Source organism: Plecotus auritus (assembly GCF_963455305.1).
Source record: "Plecotus auritus genome assembly, chromosome: 2".
NCBI lineage: Eukaryota > Metazoa > Chordata > Mammalia > Chiroptera > Vespertilionidae > Plecotus > Plecotus auritus.
The window spans coordinates 30,429,483-30,450,844 of NC_137771.1; the positions used below are offsets into that span (position 1 = coordinate 30,429,483).

Here is a 21,362-nt window from a genome sequence, read left to right on the forward strand (position 1 = left end):
TGGCAGCAGGCGAAACTTGAGGGCAGCTTTCTCTCAAGAGGTGCTTGCAGCGACTACCACGGGTCACTGAGACCCAGGGGCCTCTTAGGGCAGGGCTGATGGGAAGCCATTGCTGGTTGCTCTGCCCTGAGATCCCACCCCATGAAGCCATTGCTGTTAGCTCCGCCCTGAGACTCCACCCCATCCAAGCTGAGCGTAAAGGCTTTTGCATATAAATGGCCTGGTCCTTTGAATTCTAAACTTACCTAACAAACTGCAGCTGAGTCAGTGAGACCCAGAACATCCAAAAGAAGGGCCAAGGCCCCACAGCAGCTTGCATTGCTTCACAGCTGGGCCTCATCTGGGCACCTCCAAAACCCAAACAAAGAAGAGGAATCTGCAGATCTCTCCATAGCTCCTGCTGGGTGGCCTCAGGCAGAGGCTAAATTAGCACCTCCTTGGAGAGCCAAGAGCCAGTGTACCCAGGGGTCAGAGTAGGACCATCCAGATTACAACTCCTCAGATCCATAAGGGACACACTCAGGGGGCAGACTCAGTGAGCACCAAAGCCCCACTGAAGCAAGTCTTGCCTCATAAGGATGTCTCCAGCACAGAAGTTCTCCCATCTCAGACACAGCTGATCCTCACAATTGGCCTGGAGGTCAGTTCCTCCCAGTGATACCAACAACAATCAAGGCTTAACTACAACAAGACTGTGCACACAGCCCACAGAGGGGTGCACCAAGAGTGTCCACCTCAGGTAACGGAGGAGGCTAAGCCACTGGGCCCTATAGGACACCTAGCACACAAAGCCACTCTATCAACTCAGGGAAGCAAACAAAATGCGGAGACAAAGAAACAGGTCACAAATGAAAGAAATGGAGGAAAGCAAAGTACTGGTATAGTGATAAATTTAGCGAGACCCTCGAGGATATGAAAAAGGACCAATTAGAAATTAAGCATATACTGACTGAAATAAAAAATAATATGCAGAGATCCAACAGCAGACTAGAGGATCGCAAGAATCAAGTCAAAGATTTGAAATTCAAAGAAGCAAAAAACACTCAACCGGAAAAGCAAAAAGAAAGAAGAATCCAAAAATATGAAGATAGTGTAAGGAGCCTCTGGGACAACTTCAAGCATACCAACATCTGAATTATGGGGGTGCCAGAAGAAGAGAGAGAGCAAGATATTGAAAACCTATCTGAAGAAATAATGACAGAAAACTTCCCCCACCTGGTGAAAGAAATAGACTTACAAGTCAGGAAGTGCAGAGAACCCCAAACAAAAGGAATCCAAAGAGGACCACACCAAGACACATCATAATTAAAATGCCAACAGCAAAAGACAAAGAGAGAATATTAAAAGCAGCAAGAGAAAAACAGTTAGTTACCTACAAGGGAGCACCCATACGACTGTCAGCTGATTTCTCAACAGAAACTATGCAGGCCAGACGGGAGTGGCAAGAAATATTCCAAGTGATGAATAGCAAGAACCTACAACCAAGATTACTCTACCCATCAAAGCTATCATTCAGAATTGAAGGGCAGATAAAGAGCTTCACAGATAAGAAAAAGCTAAAGGAGTTCATCACCACCAAACCAGTATTATATAAAATGCTGAAAGGTATTCTTTAAGAAGAGGAAGAAGAAGAAAAAGGTAAAGATAAAAATTATGAACAACAAATACATGTCTATCAACAAGTGAATCTAAAAATCAAGTGAATAAAAAATCTCATTAACAGAATAAACTGGTGAATAGAATAGAATCAGGGGCATAGAAAGGGAGTGGACTGACAATTCTTGGGGGAAAAGGGGTGTGGGAAGAGACTGGACAAAAATCATACACCTATGGATGAGGACAGTGGGGGCAGAGGGTGGGGCTGGAACCGGGCGGAGGAGAGCTATGGGGGGAAAAAAGAGGAACAATTGTAATAATCCGAAGAATAAAGATTTATTAAAATAATAATAAATAAATAAAAAGAAAGAAAATAACCAGAAAGAAAAAGGTTTTCAAAATAAAACAATGGTCAGATATAATGTTAAATAAAACAGCAAAAACACAAATCTCTCTGCAGAGGATAGTCTTAATTATATAAAAAATACATATATATTTGTGTACAGAAAAAGACAAGAAAGAAAATTTAGGATGTTAATATCTCTCCATGGTGGAAATTATGATTATAATCTCCTTATAATTTTTCATGCTTTAAAATTTTTCTATGAAAAGCATATATTTACCCTGACTGGTTTGGCTTAGTGGATAGAGTGTTGGCATGCGGACTGAAGGGTCCTGGGTTTGATTCAGGGTCCTGGGTTCAATTCTGATCAAGGGCACATGCCCGGTTGTGGGCGTGACCACCAATAGGGGGCGTGCAGGAGGCAGCCGATCAATGATTCTCTCTCATCATTGATATTTCTTTCTCTCTCTCCCTCTCTCTTCCTCTCTGAAACTAATAATTTTTTTTTTTAAAAAGCATATATTATTATTTTTAAAAGCAAAAAAAAGTTTTAAAATGTAACAACATACCAGAAGATAAACTTTGGGGAATGCTTGCTTATAACTAATTTTTCCACTCACATTATTTGGAATTCAATGTCAAATTGAATGATAAAGCCAAATAAAATGTACCCACCAAATAATTAAAGTGATATGGGATTTTCTCAATTTACCAGAGTTCCTCTCTCTCTTCCTTTGGGCTTTGATTCTCTACTTCCAAAACTGGTAAATTAGACATGAGATCTTTATAAATATTTTCACTTGTAAAAAAATTAGCAGCTGCAATATTTGTCTCTACAGTAAAATGACTTAATTGTTCAAATTCTTCTGCAAGCTTCAAGACCTGTGAAGTAAAAAGACAAATATTCTTTTTTGCATATTCTTATGTATAATTGTGAAAAAAATATATTGATTCCATTAAATGATTGAGTAGGTATTGCCTTAAATTACAGAAATGGACATCCTAGTTGAAGTGTTCTCTCAATTTAATACTTTGCAGTTATTACTATATATAATCTAACCCATTTTTACCACAGACATAAGGATGTGTTTGATTCTAAGAACACAATGAATGTAATTCTAAAGATCACTTTAAGTTACTTTATGAGATTTGTTTGGTTTCCTAGGCTTTTTCATTTCTCTGAAGATATAGACTATAATCTTGAACTGGTCCTTAGGGGATGGGAAGATATGGATAGGTGAGAGACTATAGCACATTTAAAACATTTTAAGAATGAGCAATATGATCAAAGGCACTGGTGTGGTATTTGAGCAGAAGGAAGGAAAATGGTCTTAATGGAATAGAGGCTAGAAAATGAGGAGCTGAGCAAATAAGGTAAGATTGAGAGTAGTCGTCACTTTATGAATAGACTTCAAAGAGAATTCTTAATAGGCTTGCATTACTTTTGTAAGCAGGGAAAAAAAAGAGTTTCAAAAGGCTACTTAATCATTTTTTTTATGGGGTCAATGTAAAAATTTAAACATTACAGCCCTAGCTGGTTTGGTTCACTGGATAGAGTGTCAGCCTGTGGACCGAAGGGTTCTGGGTTCAATTCTGGTCAAGGGCACATCGTACCTCAGTTGCAGGCTCCTTCCTGACCAGCCCCGGCCCTGCTTGAGGCGTGTGCAGGAGACAACCAATCAATGTGTTTCTCTCACATTGATACTTCTCTCTGTCTTTCCCTCTCTCTTCCACTCTCTTTAAAAATCAATGGAAAAATATCCTCAGGTGAGGGCTAAAAAAAAAAAAAGTAAATGATCTGTACTTTTCAAAAATTTCAATGTCATGAACAACAAAGACTGAGGAACTGTTACAGATTAAAGGAGATAGAGATGTAATGGATGCTCCTGGATTGATGCTCCTGGTCTAGAAAAAATTGTTCTTCTTTCGCAATAGAGTAGAACAATTGGTGAAATTTGAATATGAGCTGGAGATTATATAATAGTACTATATTAAGGTTGATTTCTTGATTTTGAGGTCTACTATGATAAAGAGATAATGTCCTTAGCAAACATACATGGAAATATTTAGTGGTAAAGGAGTATTAACTATGACTCCAACTTATTCTTTTTAAAAATTTTTTAAAAATAAATCTTTATTGTTCAGATTACAATTGTTCCTCTTTATTCCCCCCATAGCTCCCCTCCATCCGGTTCCCACCCCACCCTCTGCCCTGTCCCCCTGCCCCACTGTCCTCATCCATAGGTGTACGATTTTTGTCCAGTCTCTTCCTGCACCCTCCACACCCCTTTCCCCCCAAGAATTGTCAGTCCACTCCCTTTCTATGCCCCTGATTCCATTCTATTCACCAGTTTATTCTGTTCATCAGATTTTTTTATTCACTTAATTTTTAGATTCACTTGTTGATAGGTATGTATTTGTTGTTCATAATTTTTATCTTTACCTTTTTCTTCTTCTTCCTCTTCTTAAAGAATACCTTCCAGCATTTCATATAATACTGGTTTGGTGGTGATGAACTCCTTTAGCTTTTTTTTTTTTTTTTTTTTTTTTTTATCCTGCTGCAGGTTTATTTGTACAAACAGCACAGGACGGCACCAGCGCCAGGCAGACAGCAGCCCAGGGGCCCCACCAGTCCTTCCGTCCTCACATCGGCAGACAGAGGCCTCTACTGTGGAGCCTTCGTGGGGGCCTGGGCACCTTTGGGAGCGGGGGCCTGGGCACCTTTGGGAGTGGGGGCCTTGGGCACCTTTGGGAGCAGGAGCCTGAGCCACTTTGGGAGCCTGAGTTGCAGCTGTACCCGCAGCCTGGGGATTGGTTTCCGCCTTGGCCTTGGCCTTTGGCCGGCAGAGCCTGAGTCCATTGGCAATGCGGGCACGAGCACGTTTCCCAAGCTTGGGGTGAGCGATGTAGGCAAGTCGACTGAGTTTGCGGCTGCAGCCCTTTGGGATATTGGGCCTGGGCTCCTTGGGCTTGACCAGGGCCTTGATGGCCTCAGCGCGTGCGCTCATGGCCTTGGCGTTGTTGGCCTGCATCTTCTTCAGGCCCTTCTTGTTGTGCTTCTTGGCAAAGCGCATGTTCCTTAGGAACTTGGGGTCTACCCCCTTAAGAGATTCGTATCTTTGTGACCGGGGTTTCTTGATGCCATTTCTGTGCCATTTTCGGGACTGGTTGTGCGTGGTGTGGTTCTTGGACTTGGCCATCTCTGCACAGAAGCCCGCGGCTGCCCTCCTTTAGCTTTTCCTTATCTGTGAAGCTCTTTATCTGCCCTTCAATTCTGAATGATAGCTTTGCTGGGTAGAGTAATCTTGGTTGTAGGTTCTTGCTATTCATCACTTGGAATATTTCTTGCCACTCCCATCTGGCCTGCATAGTTTCTGTTGAGAAATCAGCTGACAGTCGTATGGGAGCTCCCTTGTAGGTATCTAACTGTTTTTCTCTTGCTGCTTTTAATATTCTCTCTTTGTCTTTTGCTCTTGGCATTTTAATTATGATGTGTCTAGGTGTGGTCCTCTTTAGATTCCTTTTGTTTGGGGTTCTCTGCGCTTCCTGGACTTGTAAGTCTATTTCTTTCACCAGGTGGGGGAAGTTTTCTGTCATTATTTCTTCAGATAGGTTTTCAGTATCTTGCTCTCTCTCTTCTTCTGGCACCCCCATAATTCTGATGTTGGTATGCTTGAAGTTGTCCCAGAGGCTCCTTACATTATCTTCATATTTTTGGATTCTTCTTTCTTTTTGCTTTTCCGGTTGAGTGTTTTTTGCTTCTTTGTATTTCAAATCTTTGACTTGATTCTTGCGATCCTCTAGTCTGCTGTTGGATCTCTGCATATTATTTTTTTATTTCAGTCAGTGTATGCTTAATTTCTAGTTTGGCCTTTTTCATATCTTTGAGGGTCTTGCTAAATTTATCGCCCTTTTCTTTCTTTTTTTTTTTTTAAATCTAGATCTATCTGACTTCAAAGCCCATATTCTTTATTTTTTATTTTTTTAAAATATATTTTATTTATTTTTTACAGAGAGGAAGGGAGAGGGATAGAGAGTTAGAAACATCGATGAGAGAGAAACATCAATCAGCCGCCTCCTGCACACCCCCTACTGGGGATGTGCCCGCAACCAAGGTACATGCCCTTGACCGGAATCGAACCTGGGACCCTTCACTCCGCAGGCTGATGCTCTATCCACTGAGCCAAACCGGTTTCGGCTATCGGCCTTTTCTAGAAAATTCTTGAAAAACCTTAAAACCGTGGTTTTGAACTCTATATCCAGTACTTTGCTTTCCTCCCTTTCATTTGTGACCTGTTTCTTTGTCTCCGAATTTTGTTTGCTTCCCTGAGTTGATAAGAGTGGCTTTGTGTGCTAGGTGTCCTATAGGGCCCAGTGGCTTAGCCTCCTCAGTTACCTGAGGTGGACACTCTTGGTGCACCCCTTTGTGGGCTGTGTGCACAGTCTTGTTGTAGTTAAGCCTTGATTGTTGTTGGTATCACTGGGAGGAACTGACCTCCAGGCCAATTGGCTATGAGGATCAGCTGTGTCTATGATGGGAGAACTTCTGTGCTGGAGACATCCTTATGAGGCAAGACTTGCTTCAGTGGGGCTTTGGTGCTCACTGAGTCTGCCCCCTGAGTGTGTCCCTTATGGATCTGAGGAGTTGTAATCTGGATGGTCCTACTCTGACCCCTGGGTACACTGGCTCTTGGCTTTCCAAGGAGGTGCTAATTTAGCCTCTGCCTGAGGCCACCCAGCAGGAGCTACGGAGAGATCTGCAGATTCCTCTTTTTTGTTTGGGTTTTGGAGGTGCCCAGATGAGGCCCAGCTGTGAAGCAATGCAAGCTGCTGTGGGGCCTTGGGCCTTCTTTTGGATGTTCTGGGTCTCACTGACTCAGCTGCAGTTTGTTAGGTAAGTTTAGAATTCAAAGGACCAGGCCATTTATATGCAAAAGCCTCTACACTCAGCTTGGATGGGGCAGAGTCTCAGGGCGGAGCAACCAGCAATGGCTTCCCATCAGCCCTGCCCTAAGAGGCTCCCGGGTCTCAGTGTCCCTTGCTAATGGCTGCAAGCACCTCTGAGAGAAAGCTGCCCTCGAGTTCTGCCGGCTGCCAGACATTCCAGTTTCTCCCTGTATGAGTCTGGGTCCCCAGAGTCTCGCCCGGAACTGGAGTTCAGAGCAGTTGGGAGCTTGTGTCTCCTTGCAGATTAAAAAAGCCAGCTGCGTACTCAGTTGCCAGCCCTCTCTGCGTGCGTCTGCACTTCACTTCCACAGCTCCTGTGAGTCTCAGTGTGCTTTTCTCTTCCCTTCTAGTTGTAGAATTTCCACTTAGCCAGCCTTCCTGTCGTTCTGGATGATGTCTGTTTTGTCTTTTAATTGTAGTATTGAAGTTGTTGTGCGAGGCATCAAGTTCAGGTGTTTACCTACGCTGCCATCTTGGTTTCTCCTCCAACTTATTCTTGAAGGGTTCAGAAAATAAAGTATGTATGCAGAAAGAGAGAGAATGATAAAGCAAATATGGTACCATATTAACATTTGGAGGAAATTCTTTGTACTACTTTTGCAACTTTTCTGTAAGTCTGTAATTATTTCAAAAGTTTTTTTTAATAAGACAGAGATTTTATAGTAATAAAAGAAACTCCAATTTCCAAGCCATCTCTTTCTGAAAATTAACTTCCTTTTATCTTATTCTCATAAAAGATATGTCATACATTTGAACATTTAAATACTTCATAATTCAGTCTCACCTTTGTTTCTAAATCAGAATTTTCTTTTTGTAGCATGTTATATGCTATTAAAAAATGGTCGTCTGCTGTCGCTGGAAGACTTTGAATTTCATTATAAAGGTATGTAAGATCTGACTTTGATTTTTGCAAATCCTGACAAAGAAATGGAGATATTTAGTAGAAAAAAATAAGACTTTGCCCATAAAAAGTTTAATATATCTAAAAAGGAATCTTTAAATGATCCTGCCAAAATTGTCTTAAATACAGGGGGTGGGCAAAAGTAGGTTTACAGTTGTAAGTATGTAAAACACAGTTAATAAAGTTACTGTAATAATCATAACCTGCAATGTCTTTTTTCATTTGAACAACTCTAAACCTACTTTTGCCCACCCCTGTATTTCAACCTATCCTCTGGCAGCAGGTTCCTTTCTTAGTAGTTAAAATAAAGGTTATTTAAATTAGTTAATTAAACTGAGCATTCTTTTTTTTTTTTTTTAATTGAGCATTCGTAATTTCCATTATTCACAGGTTGAAAGCCTGGGTTTTGAGACTCATTTCTGCTTGATGCAAGGCTTATATAGAGGTAAATTCTGCAGCAATTCCTGCATTAGTTATAGCATCTGTTTCTAAATGTATCTTTTAAAAAAGTTGCCTTTTAGAGAACACTGCAGCTGAACGGTTTACCTTGAATCTTGGACTATCCCATGAGGTAAGGTTATTGAAACTGAGGCTCTGAGAACTTAGGTGACCTGTTTAAATTCACCTAGTCTGGAAGTGGTAAAGCTGAGATTCAAACTCTGTTATTAACTACAAAGTATGCTATCTTACTTAATAATGTATATGCAGTGACTTAATCAACTAACGTTTCCTCTAGTTCTCTGATATTTTTTCCATGAGAGAAAATACTTTAGTTAGATGTAGATTCTTAATAATTTCTACTTTGATGACATGTATACACAGTATTTGACTGATGGATGACTGGGGCGTGAGAGTCAGTCAGTGGTGCTCTATGAAGGGAATAGGTATATTCTAGTAAATTTACTTTAGGAGAGGAGCTATGTTATATTCCCAAAGCCTTGAAATTAGAGAGGGAGGAGAATGTTGATGGGAAAGGCATTGGGCAAAAAGAAGAGAAAGTAAGGAGTGGCCACCAAAACAAAAACACAGGAGGAGGGCAAGTGACATCAATTTCCTATCTCATTTCATGGAAAACTCCCACAGGTCAAGAGGATGGGATTTGAACCAATGCATTAGCTTTCACCCACATGGCAAACTGATTGTCACCATCCTCTAAATTGGTAATCTAAACTTCCATGAACTCACTTTCAGGTCTCTCTTCCAAAGATAGGCTGGTTATGTCTCCTGCTAGACCTTTCCAAGATGGCAGGACAAGTGGTTAAAGGGAGACACAAGTCCCTGACACTGTGACCACCAAATAAACACCTGCTTCTTCACGGGCTGTTCTTGGCTAGTGTGAGAACTCAGCTTGGAGAAACAGTCACCCTATTATTACTAATGTAAATACACATTCTACAACTATTATTTATTTTAAAATAAAAAGTAAATGATAATATGAAATCCCTAAATTAGAAATGTGAAAAGAGGAAAACAACATCCTAAATAACAAAATACCTCACTTTCGACTTCCAAAGCCTTCTGTATAGTATTATTAGATGTCAATTCCTTTCTCCTTTCTCTCTCCTCTGACAACTCACTTACAAATATTTCAATTTTTTCTTGGCTCATTTTCAATATCTGCAAAAGAATTTTTACATAAGTAATCCTATATATAATAATGTTTCTATAAATTCTGATAACCAAAAATTATCTGCCTAACTCAATTATACAGTCATCTTGGGGAGACAGAAAGCTGAGAAAAATAGTTCATGCTACCATAGCTCATAAAATACACTTTTTTCTCTCTAAGCCTGTTTTCTCAACCATAAAATGGAGCTAATATTCGCCCTATGTACATTAGAACCATCAGATAACAGTAAAATCTGATTTTGAAAGTATTTTGTATATTTTATGTACCCACCAAATATAAGGTATGTTGAAATCTTACTGAATTGATGATAATTGCAAAAATGTTGTCAGTTATTATTTATTTAGTGCTTACCATATGTCAGGCATTATGGTAAATGCTTTACATGCATCATCTCATTTTGTTTTCCCAGTATTCCTATGAGATTGGAACTATTATTACATTATTTTAATAGAGAACATAGATGAGGCTCAGATATATTAGATACTTTGCCTAAAGATACACAGCCAACACTGGGATTCAAACCAAGTCTAACTTATAAATCCTTGTTGTATTTTATTTTTATTGAATTTTTGACATATGAATAATTGACATATAACATTATTTTCAGGTGTACAACATGATTTGATATTTGTGTATTTTGCAAAATGATCACAATAGTCCAGTTAACAACCATCACCCTAGATAAACATTTTTATTTTCCTTGTGATGAGAACTTTCAAGATCCACTCTCCTAGCTGCTTACAAATATGCAACACAGTACTATTAACTATAGTCTCTAGGATGTACATTAGTTTATCCTAAATACATTTTTTAATGGGCCCCTTTCTGACTTCCTGCTGCTCTGTAACCACTGATTACAATATTAGGAAGTAGATTTACTCATTTCTGGGAGTATATTTTCTCCTTTTGCCTATTTTCAGTAATTATAAAGCATCCTCTTGGAGTCTGCCTCACCTGTATTAGAAAATACAACTAAAAATAATCTTTTTATTCCTTACCTCATTCAAATCTTGTACTTCACTATCTTTTGATCTTTCATACTAATTTCTCTCCTTTCTCCTTATATTCCTGATAATTCAGGCTGTAAGTTGGAAATCTTCTAATAAGTCACAAGTTAAAATACATACATACTTGTGTTAATTTTATTTTAAAAAATACTAAAAAGATAAGCTATATTTCTTAAGTACCTTTCCTGGAGGTTATATCCCTGAAATCTCTCCCTACCAACAAGTTTCATCTCGTATCTGGTCTTGGATCTTTCGGAGAATTGCTTTATTATGAGCCCTTGCTGCAATCTGGCAACTGAACCAAAGGGAACAAGTGCTAGAAAAAGACACTGCGGAATCCTGATGGATCTAAATTACTTAAACTGATAATTTACCCATAAAAATTTCCAAATGTAAGTTTTTATTGTTGACTGGCCCAATAACAAAATTATGTGCAAAGAAGTTTGTAAGTATTTAGATGTAATTTAGAAAGACAACAATGATATTACTTTTATTCAGAACTAGGTTTCAATAGAAACTTCAATTAAGTTTTTAGTTTAATTTGGACATAAAAATATTCATTTACTTTTGCTGAAGAAAGGAAAGGGTTGATTGATCAAAGAGTTTTATTGAATTAAATTTTGGGGGAAGTATTCTGGAGTTTTGATTATATTTATAGATTCATAACTTACTGCCAGATGTGTATTAAACCTGTAGTCAGGGGTCCTCAAACTACGGCCCGTGGGCCACATGCGGCCCGCTGAGGATATTTATCCGGCCCACCGGGTGCCTCTGCCTGTCCTGCTTAGCAGTTGACTCGTTCCGGGCCCGCAGTGCGCATAGGAATTTATTCATAGTTTTTTTTTTTAAACTATAGTCCGGCCCTCCAACGGTCTGAGGGACAGTGAACTGGCCCCCTGTTTAAAAAGTTTGAGGACCCCTGCTGTAGATTAAAAATTCATTAGTTTAGTAAAGTTGATTATCAATAATTTACCTTTCATATGTTTAATATCAATAAAACAGGAATAGCAGTTCTAAACTGATGAGTTGGAAAGAAAGAGGAACACTACTGGGAAAATGGATATTAAATCACAAGTATAACTTTTACAAATCCTCTTGTCTGGTGAAATGGACAAAAGACCTATTTAAGAACCATGTTGACTTCTTAGCAGCAGTGTACAAGTTCACAGGGAAGGATATATTCTTCCCCAGAGCAGCTTCTCCTTCTTTACCAGCCACCATTGCAGTGGAAAGTGTTTTTGTACATCCACACATGTCATGTTCATAAATTCAACATCCAAGGCCCTACCCTTACAGCATCTGAGATGCCTCAGTACCAAGTACAAGAAAGATTTCAACTCAAAAATGAAAACCCCTCTTACGTCCTTTGTGTTTTCTCAATAAAAGAATGTCATGTATTTTAATACCATAACTTAAAAAACATATGTATATGAAATTTATCATCACCATGGAATATTAAATATAGTTATGTATTTAGGCAATTTATGCACTTCTTAAGTCTGGCGACCAAAGTTTAAAACAGAAAAACACAGGAAAGGCGAAACAAATAATGTGAGAAATGAGTATTGGGATATAGAAACCTCTGGGTAACTAAAGAGAGCCTACCTCACCTGTCAGCCAGCAGTAAACAAGGAGGAAGACTAATGGACTTGCTGGAGAGCAGCCTCATTGGCACGTGGTAGTGGCCAAAGCCTCTGGAGAACTGTGTAACAGTTCAGAATTTTCCACTATCAGTGTTCTACTATCTGAAAGGTAGGGATCATCTTATGCTCTGAACCAAACTGTATCTCCCAGACACAGTATGGTTTGAGAAGTGTTACTGCCATCCCCCTATTTGCTTGCACTGTGCTATACCCTATCACAGGCACAGTCAAAGAGATGGCAAATGCAGGCACTGTAGAGAATAAAATACTACGCAGTCATCACTTCCAGGTAGAGATGGTTTATGTGTTCCATGCAGCGCATGCCATTACCCCCACAAGTTATAATAAATTCCTAATACAAATCTGCACAAGAGTTGCTATGTTATAATAAGTGAGCTCTAGGGCCAGACAAACCTGGATCAATTCCTGGCTCTGCCTTTATACTTTGGTCAAGTTCCTATAAATTCTCTCAAATATGAACTAGGAATACTCTACTTACCTTAAAAAGAGTTGTTACAGAGATTACATGAGGTTGTGTTTATAAAACACCTAGAACAGATGGTGGCGTATGACAGATGACCAAAATATTGTGGCTATTATTATTCCTGCCAGGTACCTAACATTTCTTATATTTTAAGCATCTTTTTCTGAGGACAGGTATACTAGCAGCAGTGAGATGGTCTACTTACTGTTAAATCTGTCTACATACAGAAATGGGTAAGAAACACAGTCATATCTTGAGGGGGCTGCTTGATTTAAGGGAGTACCTTTCTTAATTATTTGTCCTTTTTAAATCACGGGACTGCCCCGCCCCCCTCCCGCCCCGTTTTCAAAATAATTCTTATGAGGAAGCTGTCTGCCGAGTGCCCAGAAGTGGAGGCTTCTCTGGTTTCAGTGAGGTAGCAGACCTAGAGGTTTGCATCTGTGGAGCAGCAAGGATTCCCTGAAAATCAAGGTGGCAAAAACATGGGTTTTGTAGTCATTTAAATTTGAAATCTTGTCTTCCACTTTTATGAATTTGTGATCTTAGCTTTCTCATCTGTAAAGCAGGGTGAACAATACCTACCTCTCAGCATTTCTGTTAACATTCAATGGTTATGTCAAATCCCCAGCAGTAAAGTCACTACAACATTAGTTTTCATTCTTTTACTTCCTTTTTGTAGGAAACCAAAAATAAAGTAGTCAGAGAAAATGACCTCATCCTAACTTGACAGCATTTGCAAAGACCCTATTTTCAAATTAGGTCTCATTCACAGGTACTGGGGTTAGGACTTTAACATATTTGGGGGGTGGACCACAATTTAGTTTATAACAGAGACTAATAAACAGAATATATAAAGAGCTCTTGCAACTTAACAATAAAAAGGCAAACTCCAATAAGAATTGGCAAGGATTTAAAGACATTTTCCAAAGAAGATATATAAATGGTCAATAAACACATGAAAAGATGCTTAATATCAGGTCATTCAAGAAATGCAAATCAAAACTACATTGAGATAGTACCTCACACCCAATAGAATGGCTATAAGAAAGATAGAATATATCAAATGTTGAAGATGTGGAGAAATTGGAACTCTCATACACTGCTGATAAATGGTGCAGCTCCTTATGGAAAATAGCCTGGCAGTTCTTCAAGAGGTTAAACACAGAGTTAACATATGACCCAAATATTCCACTCCTAGGTACATACTCAAGAGAAATGAAAACATTTTCACACAAAAGTTTGTATATGAATGCTCATAGCAGCATTATTCATAACAGCCACAAAGTAGAAACTATCAAATGGCTATCAATTGATGAGTAGAAAGACAAAATGTATATATTCACATAACAGAATATTATTCTGCCACAGAAAGGGATAAAATACTGATTCACGCTACAATATGGTTTTATTTTGAAAACACTATGCTAACTGAAAGAAGCCAGATGCAAAAGGCACATATTGTATGATTCCATTTATATGAAATGTATAGGATAGGCAAATTCACTGAGACACAAAGTAGATTAGTGGTTGCCAAGGGGCTGAGGGCATGGGGTATGGGAAATGGCTACTAATAAGAATGGGGTTTCTTTTTATGGTGATTAAAATATTCTAGAATTAGATAAATATTCTAGAATTATACAACCTTGTGCAATTTTTTGTACTAAAAATCATTGAACTCTAATATTTTTATTGATTTCAGAGAGGAAGGGAGAGGGAAAGAGAGATAGAAACATCAATGATGAGAATCATTGATTGGCTGCCTCCTTCATGCCCCACATTGGGGATTCAGCCCAAAACCTGGGCATGTGCCCTAACCGGGAATGGAACTGTGACTTCCTGGTTCACAGGTTGATTCCCAACCACTGAGCAACACTGGCTGGGCTGAACTGTATATATTAAAAGGGTGAATTTTACAGTGTGCAAATTATATTTCTATTTTAAAAAATAAATTTAATTAAATATGTATGAGATCTGTGTGCTGAAAATGGTAAAACATTGCTGGTATAAATTAAAGAAGATCCAAATAAATGGAAAGATAGGCCATGTTTACTCATTAGAGAATTCAATATTGTTAAAATTAAATTTTCCCTAAATTGATAAAAAATTCAATGAAATCACAATAAAAATTCTAGCAGGCATTTTTGTCAAAGTTGACAAGCTGATTCTAAAATGTATATGGAAATGCAAAAGACCTAGAATAGCCAAGACAACTTTGAAAAAGAAAACAAAGTTGGAGATGTTTTCTTTCTGATTCCAAGACTTAAAATAAAATGAGAGCATAATATTATCCTAAAAACAAACACATAGATAAATGGAACAGAATAAACTCCAGAAATAGACTTCCATAATTGATTTTTAATAAAGGTGCCAAAGTAATTAAATAAGGAACTAACTGTCTTTTTGAAAAAAAAAATATATTTTTATTGATTTCAGAGAGGAAAGGAGAGGGAGAGAGAGAAACATCAATGATGAGAGAGAATCATGGATGAGCTGCCTCCTGCACGCCCCCTACTGGGGATCAAGCCTGCAACCCAGGCATGTGCTCTTGACCAGAATTGAACCCGGGACCCTTCAGTCTGCAGGCTGACGCTCTATCCACTAAGCAAAACAGGCCAGGGCCTAACTGTCTTTTTAATGAATGATTTGGAATAACCAGGTATATATTTGGAAATAAATGAACCTCAACCCTTATCTCACACTATATACAAGAATATAAGAATTATGATCTGATGGAACACAAACCTAAATGTAGAAGCTATAACTATAAAATCTTTAGAAGATAGGAAAAATATTTTGTGCCCATGCTGTAGACAAAGATTTCTTAGATAGGCTTTTTGTGTCCTATCATAAAATTATTTTAAAAAACCATTGATGAACTGGTCTCCATCCAATTTTCAAAACAACTATTCTTTATAAAACACTGTTAAGAAAATGAAAAGACAAGTCATAGACTAAGAGAAAATATTTGAAATACATATATCTAATGAAGGACTGGTATCCAAAATATATAAGGAATTCCTACAACTCAAAATAAAGAACACATATAACTCAATTAAAAATGAGCTAAACAGCCCAGCCAGAGTGGTTCAGTTGGTTGAGCATCATCCTGTGCACCGAAAGGTTGCTGGTTTGATTCCTGACCAGGGCACATAACTGGGTTTTGGGTTTGATCGCCAGTTGGGAAATGCAGGGAAAGCAAGTGATGTTTCTCTCTCACATTGGTGTTTCTCTCTCTCTGTCTCTCTGCCTCTCTCTCTCTCCCTTCCTCTCTCTAAGCATGTCTTCAGGTGAGGATTTAAAAAAAAAAAAAGCAAAACATTTGAACAGATGCCTCATAAATGAATGTATAACAAATGGCCAAATGGGCACATCAAAATATACTCATTGTCATCAGACACTCTCAAAAGTCCCCATATGCTTGCATCTTTGTAAAATTCTTTTCTTTAAAAAAACAACCCATTATATTCTTCATATTAGTTTTTCCCTGTAGAAAAGAAATGAACAGAAACACAGACTCTGAACCTCAATTTCTTCCTAAAATCTAATTGGCTGAGCAATAGAAAAAGACAAGCGGTAAGAAGAAAGTAGCAGCCTGGCTGATGTGGCTCCATGGTTAAGTGTCAACCTATGAATCAGGAGGTTACAGTTCAATTCCTGGTCATGGCACATGCCTGGGCTGTGGGCTCGATCCCCAGTCGGGGGTGTACAGGAGGCAGCCTATCAATGATTCTCATCATTGATATTTCTGTCTCTCCCTCTTCTTTTTTCTCTCTGAAAAATCAATACAAACGTATTTTTTAAAATTGTGTATGCTCCAAAAACCCTAATAAATAAATAAAAAAAGAGAGTAGCAAATGAACAGCACCAATTATTCTGTATACTCTATAAAAATGTGACTCCCTTAAAAACTAGAAATTGGAAAGAAGAGAACTTTAAAATACCTGTACTTTCTGTTCAGTACCCACAGTTTTCCCAGGGGAGTGGTTTCCAAGTTGCTTATTCTCTTGAGATTCACGAATCTCTCCTTTAAGCCTTTCAACCTTAAACACAAAAGTATTTTAAATACAAAAGTTGGAAGGGTGGGGAAGTTGCTTTGTTTTTAAAATATACAAATAACACATGAATACATTCTTCATGTAAAAATTCATACAACACATAAGTATATAGAATAAAAAGTCCATCACATAACCTTAGCCCAATAATCCCTTTCCCCTTTCCATAAGTAATACGGTTTATAATATACCCTTCCTGAAATTTTTCTCCCAATGTATATATGTATACATATATATCAAATATATAATGTATATATTTGTATAAGACATATACCAGTATTAGATATGTAAATTTACAGACAACTTGAACAGTTTTTATTCATTTTTTCATTACAGTTTTACATTATGATAATATATACATAATAAAATACGTACCATGTTAACCATTTTTAAGTGTACAGTTCAGTAGCATTAAGTACATTCACATTATTGTGCAATCATCACCATCATCTATCTCCAGACACTAGAGATATGATTGTAAAATGAATATAAAATTGGAGGGATATATAATATATCCAGAACTTAGAAGTATATATTAAAAATCAATGAATAGCTAAGGAGAAATGGTTCAAAAATGTAACACAACTAAGGGTGTAGTATTAATAATCTCAAACATATCCAGTTATAATAGAGTAATAATTTCTATTTGATAAATGTGTTACGTATAAACTATTATCCAAATCCCTATTAAAAAGAAGAGATCCTAAATTGACACAATAGTAATAAGATTACTGTTTGGCATAGGTAGTTAAGATGTATAAAATGCAAATACTGATAGACTGCATCCAAGTCAAAATATTTCTTTTCCAGGGATGCTAGAACCACCAGTATCGGTCCACAATAATGACCAATACGTGATGTGTATCTATGTTACTCCATTGCTGATCGTTGTTCTATACACATTTAAATAAATTCTAAGAACAAACTAAATTAAACAACTTACCACTTCTCCGAGCACTTTTTTTTCTGAGTCAAGTGATCGAACCCGAGTTCTTAAAGCCAGAATTTCCTCATTCAGTCTCTGATTGTGTTCCTTTGCTTTCTTTAGGTCAACGGAATCTACAACAGAGAGAATGCACTCTACTCAACTGGAGCGAAGTTTTAATTTGAGGGTATTAACTCTAAAAACTGAGGAAGTGCTATTTCCTAACCTTCTTGTCATGTCTCTGCCTGTGATCCTCTGCACAAGAGCTGCAGCTAGACTCTAACGTCCAGCTCTAGAATACTCCACCAACCTAATGAAACAGAACAGAATGTTTTTTATTTCTCACACCAAGACTAATGAAATGGACTTTTGAGTACAGGATTTCCAGCAATAGAGGTTTTTCTAGGACCTGGAATTTTAAAACAGTTGAGCCTACCTTGTAAAGGTTAAAGGACAGAAAATGATCTTCCTGGCTTCCTTGTAGTCCTGTCTCTCTTATACACCTAACAGACTTCTAGATATTTCTGCTCATTAACAGCAAGTCCCCCTTGGATGACTGCAGTAATGAGCTAGGGACAGTGTATGAACAGATTTTCCATGTTAAAGCAAGTTAATTCATTGAAGCCATTTTTCTGCCTGTAGCTCCACTGCCATTAAAGTGGTAGTCTATTCTCAGCTTAGCACCTCATCTTAAGACCTGCTCTTTCTGGCACTCATCAAAGTTTCATGAATACAAACTTGCTGACTGTAACTTTCCTGAATTTGTAGCTGTTTCTTTTTAGCCATTCTTCACTTCTGTTTCTCTTATTTTTCTTTTGCTGCTTTAAAGTCGTTGTTTTCCTTTTTCACTGCCTGTTTTGTATTGAACTTGTATTAATTTTTTCTTTCTTCATTTTTTCTCCCTTGCTACATTCCTTTTTCCTCTTTAGTATATAAGTTTTCAAAATGTGAAAAATGCTGAAAACATACCAAAAAGAAAACAAATCATTCACAATCCCTATATATAATATATATTCACAATTTGTAGAGAGATAGATAGATAGATAGATAGATAGATAGATAGATAGATAGATAGAGTATGCAAATAAGATTTGTTCTACCTTTGGCCTATGCAATTTTTGTTGTTGTTAATCCTCACCTGAGGATATATTTTCCATTGGTTTTTAGAGAAAGTGGAAAGAGGGGAGTAGGAAGAAGAGAGAGAAAGAGAAAGAGAGACAGACAGACAGAGGTGAGAGAAATACATTGATTAGTTGCTCCTGGAGGGAATCCAACCCTCGTCCCTTTGGTGCACTGGCTAACACTTTAACCACTGAGAAACACTGGCCAGGGACCAATAAGCACATTTTAAATTATTTTTTTAGTTGCTCCCATTACAACACTCAAATTTCATTATATTATTTATAGCTGGTAGCATTTTTACATAGTCAATCGAGGGTCAGATTAACTAATTCACCACTTATGCCAAGTCTGTTGGCTTCTCAGTGAACAAGTATGTATGAGGTGCTGTTAAGTGCATCAGAAGGTGTCTTGATCCCAGTTGTCCCAGTAAAATATGTATTATTTATGTTTGCCACAAGTTTTGGAGTCGACATATCTGGGTTCAAATACCAACTATAATAATTAATGTATCTGTTGGCTAATTCACTTAACCTCACCATGACTCAGCTTCTTTATCTATGAAATTGGAATAATAATTCTCACTACTTGAAACTGTTGTGAGGATGAGAAGTAATGCACATACAGTGCCTGGTAGAGTACCTGTGACTACTAAGCAACAACTACTAGTAATAATGATAGTAGTTGAAATAGTAATAATAGCAGTAGTAGTGCTATTATTATTAATATTATTTTAAAACATTGTTATATTATTATGTAACATATTATTAAATATTATATCTGCTAAAATGACTCACCATTTTCTTTCAACTTTGTCAGATTTTCTTTCAGCTCATCAATTTCTAGTTGAGCCTTTTCAAGTGCAGAATCTAAAAGAGAATAAAACAAAACACAGGATGGGCCAAAAGTAGGTTCACTGTTTTTCATATGGAAAATAATACAATATTCACTGTTTAAAATGCATCCTTGTTTTTAATTCCACAGTCAATTTGACAGAATCATTATTATTTTATATATGTTCTGCCAAAGTAGAATGTACTTATAACCTGTTAATCCAATAATTCTACTCTTAGGTATATCACAGTTAAAAATGTATAGATAAGTAGTACAAGAATATCCAGAGCACACTGTTCATAATAGACCACAACTGGAAACAACATAAGTATTCAACAGTATAAAGAATAAATAAAATAAATGATTTTACTTTAATTTCAATAAACATTGAATATGTTTATTCTATGGAATACTTCTACAAACAGCAAGAGTGAACAAACTGCTATAGGCAACAACATGGATGAATCCCGCAAACATAAGATTGAACAAGAGAAACAACTAAAGAATGTGTGGGCCCTGTAGTCAAAACTCAGCAATAGTGTTGAAAGTCCAGATAGTAATTACTTTTGGGGAGGAGAGAGGGTGTAGACATAGGGAGAAGAAATAAAGGCCCCCTCTGGGGTGCTGAGGATTTCTTGCTGGATGGTGTGCACTTAAGAGTTGTGCACTTCTTGATAGGTATGTTATGCTTATGCTTTAATAAAAATTTCTGGACACTGAAGAAAATGAGGCATTTTATCAGATATTTATGTGTTTTTCTGAAGGTGCTCATGTTCCACCCTGAGAAAAGATCATTACACTTAAAAACATGGTCAGAAATGTTTTTCTGTAACCACAGCTTACCTAATTTACTCTGTTCTTTCTCATTCCCTTGCAGTTCATCAGTGAGCCTTCGGATCTCTTCATGGACCATCCTTAACCTCTTTGCTATTTGTTCCACATTTCTCTCTATGCAGTTTTGTGATGTTTTATCTTTTTCTATGTCTTCATTATGGGACTGAAATAAAAGTATTGTTAGTAATAAAACAAAAAAGTAAATGTACTCTTATGACTTTGTACTATTTCCTGTGTGTTTAAAAACCAATAAATAAATAGAAGTATCAAACAGAATATTTCATGTATGTGCATCATTTTATTAGGTTGAACTACATACAATTGGTGATATTTGATTATTTTTGACCTATAAACATGCACTTTCATATGGCTCAATCTAGCATATCTAAAAGATTTTAGTTATATGATTATTTTAAAGATAGAAATTTAGGCCTGGCCAGGTGACTCAGTTGGTTGGAGCATTGTCCCATACACCAAAACGTTGTAGGTTCAATTCCCGGTCAGGGCAATATCCAGGTTGTGGGTTGGATCCCGGTGAGGGCAATATCCAGGTTGTGGGTTGGATTCCCGGTCGGGGTGTATATGGGAAGCAACAGATGCCTGTTTCTCTAGGCAACGGATCCATGTTTCTCTCTCAAACTGATGTCTCTTTCCCCCTTCCTCTCTCTCTAAAATCAATGAAAACATGTCCTTGGGTGAGGATTAATACACACACACTTGATATTTAATCATTAAAATGAGTATCATCTGACAAGAAAGAAACTGTTCTTCTCACTTATATGGAACATTAAATACAGTTTGTAAAATGTTTTCACATGAAGCATTTCACTGAATTTCAAGGTATGAACACACTGAACAAAGCTCATATCATGTTAACAGCTCATTTTCTGCAATTATTTTCAAAGCATTATAAAAGCTAAGGAAGAAATTCAATCTCAATTATATTTTGCTTTTAATCCCCAAAATATGCATTAATTTAAAATAAATATAATCACTATATGAATTTTTCTAAAAGATAAGAAAAAAATCATCTATATAACAAAACCA

At 37.3% G+C, this 21,362-nt stretch overlaps 1 protein-coding gene and 1 pseudogene across 3 annotated transcripts in view; both read right to left on the bottom strand.

The window, feature by feature from the left end:
- The window catches only part of LOC308242015 (phosphopantothenate--cysteine ligase), a 91,683-nt gene that overhangs the window by 43,350 nt on the left and 26,971 nt on the right, over window positions 1-21,362 (bottom strand). For both annotated transcript variants that reach the window (XM_080655798.1, XM_080655799.1), the window contains exons 5-8: window positions 20,325-20,478; window positions 19,445-19,516; window positions 17,547-17,662; window positions 16,493-16,591 (exon numbers count right to left, since the gene is read on the bottom strand). In XM_080655798.1, the coding sequence (XP_080511924.1) occupies window positions 16,493-16,591; window positions 17,547-17,662; window positions 19,445-19,516; window positions 20,325-20,478 (441 nt within the window). The remainder of the gene's footprint in view (window positions 1-16,492; window positions 16,592-17,546; window positions 17,663-19,444; window positions 19,517-20,324; window positions 20,479-21,362) is intronic.
- Window positions 4,605-5,158, bottom strand: LOC308242569 (large ribosomal subunit protein eL29-like; annotated as a pseudogene). The gene has a single exon. The product of its transcript is annotated as a large ribosomal subunit protein eL29-like (transcript).